This window comes from Cetorhinus maximus, chromosome 15 (genome assembly GCF_964194155.1).
Source record: "Cetorhinus maximus chromosome 15, sCetMax3.hap1.1, whole genome shotgun sequence".
NCBI classification, from domain to species: Eukaryota; Metazoa; Chordata; class Chondrichthyes; order Lamniformes; family Cetorhinidae; genus Cetorhinus; species Cetorhinus maximus.
Window position 1 is genome coordinate 11,342,687 of NC_135893.1, and position 13,284 is coordinate 11,355,970.

General features: G+C 44.3%; 1 protein-coding gene across 1 annotated transcript in view; it reads right to left on the reverse strand.

Moving 5' to 3' along the window:
• espn (espin) overlaps positions 1 to 13,059 on the reverse strand; it is a 166,103-nt gene extending 153,044 nt beyond the window's left edge. Inside the window, exons 1-2 of the mRNA XM_078557879.1 lie at positions 12,629 to 13,059; positions 1,276 to 1,469 (exon numbers count right to left, since the gene is read on the reverse strand). Of these exons, the coding sequence (XP_078414005.1) occupies positions 1,276 to 1,469; positions 12,629 to 12,922 (488 nt within the window). The 5' untranslated portion in view covers positions 12,923 to 13,059. The remainder of the gene's footprint in view (positions 1 to 1,275; positions 1,470 to 12,628) is intronic.
• Positions 13,060 to 13,284: the final 225 nt, after the last annotated feature.

The window sequence follows — 13,284 nt, forward strand, 5'->3', positions numbered from 1 at the left end:
TGATGGGAACAGGGCAGTAACTTAAGACATGCACAATATTTTAAACCATTGGCCTCTATTTATGCTCTTCCCCACAAGTGGAAACATTCTCTCTGTATCCACTCAGGCAAAACCTTTCATAACTTTAAAAACACCTCAGCCTCCTTTTTTCAAGAGAGGAAACTCCGCCTGTCAATCCTTTTCTGACACGTATACCCACACATTTCCGGTATCATCTTTATATAACTTCTCCACACCCTCTCCAGTGCCTCCGTGTCCTTCTTATACTGCACCCAGTGCTTTGAGGGAAGGATTTTTCCCTCTCTGGGCGAGCTTGGCAGGGGCGGGGTTTGAGAAGCTGACTGCCGCCCGCGATCGGGGCCGAACTGCAATTTCACGCCGGTGGCATTTACCAGCATGAAACATGAGCGGCAGCGCTGCCTGTGGTTTGGCGGGGGGTGGGGGGGAGGTGTGTGTGTGGTGGTGAGGAGGGCGAGAGTACAAGTGGGCACTTGAAAATCTCCGAGGCACAGAGCTGCCTCATGGGAGATGAACATTTTTCAAAATAAAAAATAAAGGTTTCTGAAATGTTATAATGCATGTCTCCTCGTGTGAGTCTATCTGTCACATGAGCAGGGACATGTTATAAAAGATTTTGTTTTATTTTTATTTGCTGTTGGAAACCCTATCCCGCCCGTGGATGAGGTTTCCTAAAAAATGCAAAGGCCGCTTGGCCTTTTCACCAACCGTAAGGTTGGACAGGCAGCGAAAAATTTCTTTCAATTGCCTTTTTAATGGCCTTAATAGACCTTTTGATTGTCAGCGGGCGCACTGCCAACTCCGGCGTGCACCTGCCAACCAAAATATAAGGCGGCATTTTACGCTCGGTCGGGTCGGGCACACGCTGGCCTAACGAGCTAAAATTTCTCCCCTAAGAGTTGTCTAACCAAGGTGCGATAGAGGATTAGCGTAACTTGCCTACTTTTCAATACTATCTCTCTAGAAATAAAGTCCATAAAATCCTCCAGCCACACCAGGAAAGTTAAAGGCATGGAGAGACGTGGCACTTTTCTGCGCTGGTTTTCTTTTCTCTGGGTTGAATCCTGTATTGGATAATTGGCATTCGAATGGATCCCAAATTTCAAGGATCCGAAAATATTCCCACTTGAGCTCACTTTGCTCGCTTCTCCACAAAATGCAGGAAGTAGCTGCCTGGATATTGTAACCAATGACCTGGTTCAAACACACTGCGCCAAGCAACTAGCTCAGCCCAGCTCGATCGTTCCTATTACTTACTTGGGACGGTGTCCGAGCAGCAGTCGTAGTGATGGGAGGTCACCTTTGGCAGCAGCGTAGTGCACAGGAAGTGCTCCGGTGTCTGTTGCTGCTGTTGGGTCGCTGTCTCTACCTTTTAATAACCACTCCGTGATATCTTGATGCCCAAACCACGCAGCGAGGTGTAGAACCGTAGCTCCGGAACTGTCTTTATCCTGCGGAGATTGAAAAGGGAAATGCATCAGTCTTTTAGATCCTTGTAGTGTTTGAAAGCTATTTTCAAAAATGGTAACAAATGGCCTTGGAATACTGTGTCTGCTTTTGCTCGTATGGTGGGTGATATTGAGGCTTTGGATGCAAACAAAGGTCACTGGATTCAATTCCAGTTCGAAGAATCTTAGTTATAAAGCTAAGCTAAAGAAGCTGGAACCCTACACTTTGAAGGTGTGTAAATTGGGGGTGATTTGTTTGAGAATTATAAGAAGATGGAGAGATTGGCCGGAATGTTACCGAGCCATTCTAAACTCCACTGACTTCGGCGGGCACATAAAATCCCACTGCTGTAAAATTCCGCCCGTTCAGTTCAAGTTTACCAGTTGTGTCAATGCAAATAGGAATTGGGAGGACTAGGACACAATTTTAAGCAGGATGCAGGGCAGATCTAGGTTAGACATCAGGAGATGGTGCTTTTCCCAGAGAATAGTGAACATGTGGAAGTCGACACGAAAGCACGAAATGCTGGAAAAACTCAGCAGGTCTGGCAGTATCTGTGGAGAGGGAAACAGAGTTAACGTTTCGAGTCCGTTTGACCTTTCTTCAGAAGTAGGTCTTCAGGAGCAGCTCCGAAGGAGGGTCATTAGGACTCGAAACTTTAACTCTGTTTTTCTCTCTCACAGATGCCGCCAGACCTGCTGAGTTTTTCCAGCATGTTCTGTTTTTGTTTCAGATTTCCAGCATCCACAGTATTTTGCTTTTGTCTATATGGCAGTCGACTCTTAGAGTAGATGCTTATTTTGCTGAATTTCCTCAGAGAAAGAAACACTTGCATTGATACAGCACATTTCACAACCTCCTAATGCCTCAAAGTGCTTTACAGCCAATGAAGCCCTTTTTGAAGTACTGTAATGTAGGGAACACAGCAATTAATTTCAACTCAACAATCTCCCACAAACAGAAACGTGGTGACAACCAGATAGTCTATTTTTTGGTCATGCTGATATTCCCCAGGAATAAAACCCTCTATTCTTCTTTGAAACTGTGCCATGGAATCTAACATCCATCTGAGCAGCCTTGGTTTAAGCACCTCACCCCAAAGACAACACCTTCAGCAGTGCAATGCCTCCTGTAGAACTTCACCATAGTGTCAGCCTTGCTTTTCAGACACAAGCCCTAAAGTAGGGCTTGAGCCTGGGAACCTTAGGGCTAAGAGGCAAGTGTGCTACCAACAGAGCCATGGCTGACATACAATAGCACCCAGGCAAAACCTAAGCTTGTTTCTGACTGGAGCAGAGATTATCTTTTAAAAGACGATGTAATAAAATCCAGGGGCAGAGTGCTCTCTTGGATTAGTTTCAATCACCAAAAGGGGTAGAAGACGAATTTCTCAGATTTCTTCGCCCCATCCCATCCCATCCCAATATTGGTCAGCACTTTTGTCTATTTTTTTGCCTGTTCCAGTACATGATGTAATGTCCAGTGGTTTTGGATGGGTTAGCGAGTGTATGCATTGTGATACTCATTGTGTGAGATATACTGGATGGACCAGCAGCTTTTTTCCTGTCTGACATTGTTTGTATGTTCATAAATCCTACCAAGCGTGCGGAGTACTTGGCCATTGACAGCAAAGAGCTGTCGATGGCCAAGTGTTGCAGACTGGCACATCCCAAGGTCCAGGACTACATGCTGAGGGAGACACTGAAGCTTGGGGTTGTCGCCGAGGCGCAATGAGAAAAGGCCACCATCTGAAGCCTCTCGCCATGGTATACCAAGGGGCTGGAACCAAGGAAGTGAAACCCCTGAAGCTGTATGCACCAGAGAATGTCGGACATGAAATGTAAAAGTGCATCGTAAATATCACCTGTAATGGCGAGTACAGTGAGGCACCTCTTATACTGTATTGATAGAAACTGATCTGCACTGTACCTTATTAAATGTCAAATTTGAACTCTTATGTAATGTACTTTGGTAAATTATTTTATGAATAAAGTATAAGTTTGGGAAAAAAAGAATCTCTCCTCTCTTGTGGCCATAACAGGCCTACAAAAGATCATTCTGGATACTCCATGTTCTTATAGGCTCCACGCCCACAGCACAAAACTGCCCACAGGCTGGCAGCTTCACCAAATGGCATCATTGACATTTACAATCACCCCGTCCCCTCCACATGGGAAAACATCCTGAAGCACTATTATATAGGTCGTCCCATTAGTAGGTGAGGCCTTCAGAGAGGTGGTTAAAAGCACGGTCAAGGAAGCAAGTTTTGAACTGGCTTTTGAAAATGGGGGTAAAATGGTGCCATAGCAAAAAAAAAAACTCAAGAGACAGAATTTAAAGTTGCATTCACATCCTCAAGTTTAGTACTAATGTAGAGCAGAAACCTGGGGGTAGAGTGTCCACTAGTTATATTCTAGTTATATCAGCACAATCCATGAGAAATTGACTGAACCAGTCCAAAGATCATGCATGTTTAAGTATAATTGAGCTGCGGCCAAATTTAATTGCATTTCTTTCCATGATATTGGTGAAAGATTCAATTTGCTTGGATAAGTCCCTGTCCACAAAATTGGCCCGGCCTCCAGGTGTACATTGCCAGATTCCAGATTGCACTGGTTTGGGAAGACCCTTAAATTTAATTTCCTTTTCCATATAGGCACAGGTAGGCCATGTTTTAAAAGTTCTCCATAACAAAGAATTTAATTTGCTAAGTAAACTGACTAGTGTACACCAAGAAAACCATTAAACCATTCAGTATAGTTTGCTAAAGTAACCTTCAGTGATTTTAATTCAGGTTACTGAGGACTGGACACACCTTTTAAAAATATTTATTTTTGGAGATAAGTCCATTTTCAGCTGTACTGATATGACTGTACCCAATTATTGCTCTTAAATACATCAAAGTATATTTTCTAATGGAAAAAAATGAAACAATTATGTTCCATTATGCTGACCAATTACACTGACTAATGGAAAAGTTTCCATTTGTGATTATTTGAATGAGTTTTTTCTAAAACTTGAACTGTTACATAGTTCAGACATTAAAAAATGTAATTTTAAGTGCATTTTGGATGCAATTTCCCGTTTGGACCCAAAGCAGAAACTCTACCCTCCGGACTGCAAATCAGGTCAAGGCCCAAATTCAACACCAAGCAAAGTGGAGAGTACCAGTGACCACATCATCCAGGCACTCTCACGTAGCTGTTAGATCCAGGCTGCATCTACATTACAACTGCAATGTTGATACAAAGAGAAACCACTTCAGAGAGTTTTGAAGAAAAGGCCACAAAATTGGAGGGGATCAAATCTGGCAGCACCTGACATAACTACCTACACAGCAACTCTGCCCGACCTTAAATTCACAACTCTTCCACCAGTACCATAGGCAAACACACACATGCAGACACTCAGACTCTGGTACATGGTGGGCTTTATAAGGCCTGTTACAGTATTAAAACGCCAGTACCCCACCATCTAGATGTGTATTCTAGTCCATCCGACGTGCTGATGCTGCACTGTTGCATCGTCTGTAATCTACTTTAGCTAAATATAGACGTCTCTAAGTCTGCCACTACATCACAGCAGTTTATTGCTGGATTACACTAACTAACAACCCATGCCTGATGTAGTTTTATTACTCAATCGTGTATCTAGCAAAATAGCCCAGGAATCACACTGAAACACTCACAATCTACTATTCATTAAAATTAAGTAAATTATAAACAGTTTGAACCAATTTTGAAACATCTCTCCCCATTTTTAATCCACCTTTGTATATCAGCCATGGCTCAGTTGGTAGCACTCTAGTGTTTCTTAGTCTGAAGGCTGTAAATTCAAGATTTACTTGAATACAACAATTGAGGTTAGCAGCCTAGAGGTGCTGTCTTTTAGATGAGATGTTAAACTGAGCTCCCATCTGCCCTATCAGATGATATGAAAGATGCTATGGCAGTATTTTGAAGAAGGGCAGGGGAGTGTTTTTCCCTCAATCAACATCACTAGAACAGGTTATTTGGTTGTTATCAAATTGCTGGTTGCAGGAGTTTGCTGTGCACAAAGTAGCTGCTGTGTTTTCTACATTACAAAAGTGGCTACTCTTCAAAAGGTACTTCATTGGCTGAAAATGCTTTGGAACATCTGGTGGTCATGAAAGCTGCCACATAAATGCAAGTCTTTTTGTTCCTCAAAACCGACTTTTCCCTTTTTTATGTTGGGCTTGTTGCTTATGTTGAGCTTCTAGTCTGATTGTTGTATTAGTAATGCCCTTAAACAGAGCATTAATTGTGTTGACCCTTGATTGCCCATTAAAATAGTCCCAACCTTCTTCTCAATGACCAGCTCTACTTCTACTTAGCATTTTCCAATGCTTAAAGGCGCTACACATCTGCAAACCGCTGCTGACAAAACATTTTACATTCAGTAGCTCGACTTTGCTTCATCACACAGATTGACCTACTTCTCCCAGCTATAAATGGTTCTTGACTGGGACATAGAGGGTGCATTAATAAGTTCACCACACATGCACACACGCACACACACGCACCCAGCTGTGTACGCCACAATTAAATGAGCTGAGACTATCCAGTAGTGCAGAGTTTATTTTTGCCGAATTTTATTACTCGTTTAATTTTTCTCCCCAAATGCCGAGGCTTCAGCAAATTAAAAAGGTTAATTGATTCTCTATCTCTGAAATAATGTTTGAGACAGTAACGAATCAAAAAGTGTTAACATTTAGGGAATCAAAGTCAGTCACAATATTTAACATCTTGGCATTCCCGCCTCACTAGGCCATGTTGTAATAACCATAGTTGTGCGCCAGGGAATGAGGGCTTTAGATGACAGCACGTAAAAATACAATTAAGATCTTGACGAGACCGCAAATAGATTCCAATTAGCCTTGTGTTTGCCTCCTGGCCCCTGGGGCACCTTACAGCAGTTCCAATTTCGTCAGCGATAAGCAGAAATTTAATTTCAGGGGAGCAATTCTTGTGCCATCTGATGCTTATTAAATAACTATACACAAGAAGCAAATCTCAGCACTTCCCAGGTAATGGTCAGATTCTCCATTCTTTTTACCTTCTGTAAATTTCCCGCTTTGTTAATTGTTTCTCCCTATATTCCCCAGCAAGAATGAGCATGCACCAAGCAAAGTATGGAGGCGGTGAAATTGTTCCAACATTTCACTCGTGGTTTCAAGAGCCTTGAGCACATAATCTGCACCGACACTTCCAGCACCAGTACTAAGGGAATGCTACGTTGCCTGGAGTGCCCTCCTTCAGATGAGACCTTAAACCGAGGCTCCCTCTGCCTACTCAAGTGGATGTAAAATTGCACAATTCCAAAGAAGAGGAGGGAGTTCTCCCCAGAATTCTGGCCAATATTTGTCCTTCATCCAACATCACTAAAAACAGATTATCTGGGCATTATCTGATTGGAGGAGCTTGCTGTGCGCAAATTCGCTGCAATGATGCGACAATGTACTACACTTCAAAAGTATTTAATTGGCTGTAAAGTCTCAGGGGTGCCCTGAGGTTGTGAAAGGCACTACATAAATGCAACTTCTTTGTTTGTCTCTTGGGCATATAATCAAGGTAACCAATGGCAACGCTTGTTATGGGTTGTTGTACGCTATTAACTCACAAGCACCATTTCTTAAAATTGGCCCGGCCACTGAAAGTTTTTGGCCCTCATTTTGAATTCACGTAGGAGGTGCAGATATCCAGGTTGATTTTGCCAGTTTGCACTCCCAGTAGAGGGAGCCTTACCCACAAATTGAGGGTACACACTTGCCCATGATTTCCATTCATTGAGCAAAAGTCTCCCAGAATTTCCAGGTCTGCACCCCTAGTGGGGAGGAGACTTCCAGCCTGTCCTGGGGTTAGGACTGGCCCATTCATCCCATCCACTTTTGTTGCTGGTGGAAACTTTACCTGTTTCCATATGCTTTGTTTCATACGTTCTGTATTACTACAGTTTTCCAGTCATTACAAAGCTGTGAACAGGAGGCTGGGATATCATAAGAAAAGATAGGTTTGCATTTATATTTGTAATATAGGGAACACAACAGCCATATTGTGCACAGCAAACAACAATGCTCTCACGATCATAGAACCTGTTTTAGGTGTTGGTTGGGGAATGACTATTGGTCAGAACAGTGGGAAAAAAATGACCTGTTCTTCTTTGAATAGCGCATTGGCATCTTTGAATCCCACCTAAGAGGGCAAATGAGGCCTCTGCTAAACATCTTACCCGAAAAACACCATCCCCAACAGTGCAGAACTCCCTTGATCTTTTTTTTCAATGCGCAAAGAACAGTTTTTCTAAAATTATGTTTTGGAGCCGGACAATGAGTTACAAAGAGGCTCACCACCTATTTCATGCCTAGGCCGCAGTGCTTCTTCTAATCGAGCTAAGTCATAATATCCCATTGGGATTTCAATAACAAAATATATTGTGAAATCCAGCAAGTGTTCCAGGCACAACAGGTAGGCAATCACTACTGGTGCTTTCGTGGGCTGTATTTAGTTGACTACAATTGAAACAGGAGTAGACCATTCAGCCCATCGAGCCTGCTCAAAAGGGAAAAGAAATTATACTCAAACTAACACATTTTACAGCTGCGTCATTAGCCTTCCCATGTCTAAGAATTGTGCCCTCTTTATATATTACAGATCATTTCCTCTTACAGATGATCTGTAATATATAAAGAGGGCAAGAGGGCACAATTCTAAGACATGGGAAGGCTAATGACGCAAGAGTGGCATCATTGATGTATAAATGATCACACACTTTCATCAATAGAGACCAAAAGCCCTTGAAATGGAGACATTTGCCTGGTCTCTCCAAATACTTCCAGAAGACACAACAGACATGGGTAGTATTTGGTGCTGTGTTGCCATTTTGCACAGACCTGCAGCCCAGCTCAACCCTTAGCCCATAAAGAAAGATCGACAACTGCTGACCTGCAGTGGAGTACCTCTGAAGGCAGCACAGAATGGTAAAGTCACAGCAGTGATTTTGCACCAATTTTGCATGCATTACAGTGTTTTGTGACTTTGCTGCAATCACATAAACCATGCACAAGCACAGTTTTAATTGCCAATAAATCCACAGAACAATCCCCTCAGCCATTGGCTCAGTAAGTAGCACTCTTGCCTCTGAGACTGAAGGTCACAGGTTTGGGTCCCACTCCCGGAACCTGAGCCTTCATTTGAGGTCAACACTCCCAGTGCCAGTACTGAGGGTGCACGGCACTTGTCAGGCAAGATGTTAAACTGAGGCCTTGACTTCCCACTAAGGTGGACGTGAAGATCCCATGGCACTATTCTGAAGAAGAGTAGGGGAATTATCCCCAGCACCCGAGTAAACATTTGTCCCTCAACCAAAAACGTTATCTGGCAATTATCACATTGTGCTTTGTGGGAATTTACTGCGTGCAAATTGGCTACTGGGCTTAGCCAGCTTAGTTACTTTTTGTGCATTTGAGAATGTTGCTGTTGAGAAACGGAATGCTTTCCCCTTGGAGTCACCCAATGTCAGCATCAAGTACTCCCAGGTCAGGCTTGATACAAAGTAAAGCTTATCAGGAAAGGGGAATAGGAGGAGGTCATTCATCCCCTCATGCTTGATCCGCTGCCAATCAATTATACATCATGGCTGACCAGTATCTTACTGCCAGCTACCCGCCATGGTTCCAAGCCCCTGAATACACTTATCTAACAAATATTAATCAGCATTTTCAATTGAAACACCCCCACCCTTCCTCCCCCACAGCCTCAACAGCCTTTTGGGGAAAATGAGTTCCAGGGTGCCTTTTGTGTTCAACCACAATCTTCAGATTACCAGCCCATCCTGTTCCAGTGTGAAACTACTATTTGCCATAGCAAACATCCTGTAGATAAAATCAAATGAAGCTGCCAATAAAACGCTGAACCGATTCAGATTTGTGCAACGTTAAAAAGAAATGGGTTAAAATTACTCCAAATTCCTTTCACCTGTGATCCTTGCAACTAGTGAATGAAGGAAATTTTCATTCCATGAAAACAAGCCTGGATCTGAACCCAGGCCCTGCCTTTTCTTTTTGTTTCCATAACTAAACCGATTTTGAAGGAGTTAAGAAACAAATTGGAACGAGCGTATTGAGGACAGGAATTTTCCCGTGGGCTTCTGACCCCTGCTGTCAGGTTCAAATGTGGGTCAGTCGACTGTGGGAAACAGTGATTGTGATTTTCCCTCGTGGAGGGGGGGGCAATAAATGGCCTAAGGGCAGGTTCGCAGTCCAATTAAGGCTCTTAAAGCTGGAGGGCCATTGAGGGGCCTTCCAGTTCGAAACGAGGATGCCATGGGAGGGAGGTAAGTAAGGAAGACGGCACTTTAAAATGGAGGGGCCCTCTCTCCAACTTTTTTTCAAAGTTTAAATTTTTAACATGAGTTTTGAAGCAGGGCCACTGGGTTGGGCGGGGGAACCCCTCTACAGGGTGGCCTGTGGCTGTTACCGCACACCAGCAGGCACGGAGGCTTGAGGCCTGTCTGGAATGCTGGCTCAGCTCCTGCCCGTCTGCTGCCGGGAGTTCACCTCCAGACAGCTAAACTGGCCCCCGCCACCTGTGGAACCGAGAGGCCGGTGGGAAAATCCCAGCTGGCCACCTTCACTTGGCCTTGTGGCCTTTAACAAGTTGGATTGGCTACCTATCATGTGCAGGCCACCACCTCCGATCAGGGACAGAACAGAGCTGGGGAATTAGCGTGCAGGCCGGCAGCACTATTTTTAGGTGGGGGCTAAAACTCAAGCCCTTAAGTGTTTTGAGATAACCCATCATCAGTAATTTCCACTTGTCCTTGTGCCTAAGGGAACGGGGAAAATATGTGTAAAACTCTGATTCCATGGTAAATCTCATTCATAGATGACCACACAGCTCACCATTAAGATGGAAAGAATTGTGTTCCCATTTAAAGCTCCTAACAAAGAGCACTTGCGGGTCTATCAGATGCAGAGGGCAGGGCCCACGACATTGACTCAACGAAATGCCTTAAACCCCAACCGCGGAATACTTTACACAATTCTTCTCTCCATATCACAAAAAAAGATATAGAGGCATTAGAGAAGATGCAAAAAAGGATTTGCAGGGATGATCCCAGAGCTGAGAGCTTGTGTGTTATTTTTTCTCTGGAAAAGGGGAAGGCTGAGGGTTGACCTGATTGAGGTCTTTAAAATTATGAAGGGTTTGAGCGATTAGGTGAGAGGACATGTTTCCACTTGTGGGGAGTCCAAAGACCCAGGGAGTCATTAGAATGTGGAACATACGACCACGGAATTGTTGAGGTGAATAGAAAGATGCATTTAAGAGGAAGCTAGCTCAGCACCTCAGAGAGAAAAATATAGGACATGTTGATTGGGTTTAAATGGAGTAAAGTGAGAGGAGGCTTGGAGGAGTGGAGCATAAACACCAGCACGGACCAGTTGGGCTGAATGGTCTGTTTCTGTGCAGTGAATACTATGTTATACTAATTTATAATCAGTCCATATTCTTGCACTAAAGCATGTTTTTTTTTATAATCTTTCTATTTAACTTCAATGATTCCCCCTTGTCCTCTTTGTTGTAGGCGGTAGTTACAGAATAAATAACTGAGGGAGGAGGAAGATAGAGAATAATAAAGACATAAAGATGTTTCAGAGAAAAGAACCAGAAGGCGAGAGGGAGGTTCAAAGAGAAAATGGAAATGCAGGAGGAAATTACAGAGGGATAGGAAGAGGGGTAGGAAGAAAGATTGAAGGATAGAACTGCATAAAATAAGGGACAGGTAGGAGAGGATAAAGGAGCTAATTAACCGGTTAAAGAAAATTGTACAAAGAATAATGGAAGGTTGTTTGGGGTCACAAATTAGGTAGGAGGAAACATTTGTAAGGCAGCTGGAGGAGTCACAAGGAGACTAATAAAATTCAGAAAGCATTACATGGAGATCAACAGGATAGAAAAAAGAATTACATAGGGAAATTGATTCCAAAAGGCAATTACACATAGAAAAATGCAACACAGGATCAAACTGTACCAGGGTCAATGAAATGCAAGAGAAAGTAACGTAAAGAATAATGGGAAGCAGCAGGAGATTGCACAAGGAATAAAGAGGGGCGGTTACTCAATTTCTCCCAGATTTTACTGCAGTGTAGGAGCTCAGATCCTATAGTCACAGACTCCAGAAGTCTGAATCTTGTGAAAGGTATTGTATTTGTTTTGTACTTTGTAAACCAAACACTAATCCATTGAAATGAGATTAACAGGAGAAGCAAGTTTGTGAATAACTACCCAACTTTTAATGTTCCCAACTCTTTCCAAAGTTAATGTAGGCTCCGTCAAGACAGTTCATGCTCTACTAGTTGTACATTGAAAAAAATCATTCATGACACAGTTAAAATTATTATGAAGCACATTCAAATCTTGGCGTTTGGGTTTAAATGGTAACAATTCGCCTTTACCCAGCATATGATTTTACTGTTCTCAGAACTATAAGCTGCATGATTATGATAATTGGGAAACATTAGAACTGTGTAGAGAGTTATTCCCATCAATAGATCCATCACCATCCCTTGGTGCTAACTCCTATGATCAGAGGCCTTTTGGAAAAGTTTGAGTGACATCTCCCCATCCAGTGAGCCATATTCCAGCAATCAGTTTCCAGCCCCCAGACACCCCTCTCCCAGCCCCAAGCTATAGTGCCCCAACCCCAGCCCCGCTACCCCCTTCCCCACACCCAAGTCTCACTGCAGCCAACCCCACTACTCTTCTCCATCTATGCCCCAGTGCTCATGTCCGCAGTCCCAGTGCCCCAGAACCTTTCCACACACCCACCTCACTGGCCCCAGCTCCTGCCCTATTACCCCCAGCTCCCGCCCCATTGCCTCCAGCTCCTCTGCCCCCAGCTCCTGCCCCATTACCCCTAGCTCCTGCCCCATTACCCCTAGCTCCTGCCCCATTACCCCTAGCTCCTGCCCCATTACCCCCAGCTCCTGCCCCATTGCCTCCAGCTCCTCTGCCCCCAGCTCCTGCCCCATTACCCCTAGCTCCTGCCCCATTACCCCCAGCTCCTGCCCCATTGCCTCCAGCTCCTCTGCCCCCAGTACCAGCCCCATTGCCCCCGGGCTCCAGCCCCATTTCCTCCCTACCTGTAGCTGACAGTCCCCTGAGCTGAGCAGCCACTGCAAACAGACCAAATTGCCGGTGGCCGCCGCGTCGTGCGCCGGAGTTGCCCCGTTCTTGGCTTTCTTATTCCCGGGGAGTTTCGCTTCGTCCACCAGGAATTTCAGAGCGTTCAGTTTGCCGGAGCGGGCGGCGTGATGGACCGGAGAAGCTCCGAGGTGGTCGGTCACTTTCTGCTGGATCAGCCCCAGTTTCTGTAACTCTTGCAGCGTCTGGACATCGCCGTTCTTGGCAGCGACCAGGGCGCGATCCAAAACCATTTTCCGGGTGTGTGTGTGTTTTTATTTTAAATCATTAATTCCCAGATTTTCTTGCCCTCTTTCACCTTCTTACGCGTGACCATTTTACACTGGCGACTGCTCCCTTGCAAATCCCACTGGGTTTTACCATGCTGAATATTTAATTCCAGGAGGTTTGAATAATCTATGAGAGAGGCGGTACCAGATCCACACACAATCCCTGGCTCTCCTCGGCTCAGCGTTACCTGGCTAAAGTTTACAGTGACCAGGGAGCCGCTGTCGAGGGGCGATTCCCAATTTTGTTCCCTTACAACTGCTCAATGTTTGGCTTCACTGAACTGTCCCTTTTACAATTCTCACTTTCAGTTGCACACCGGGAGATG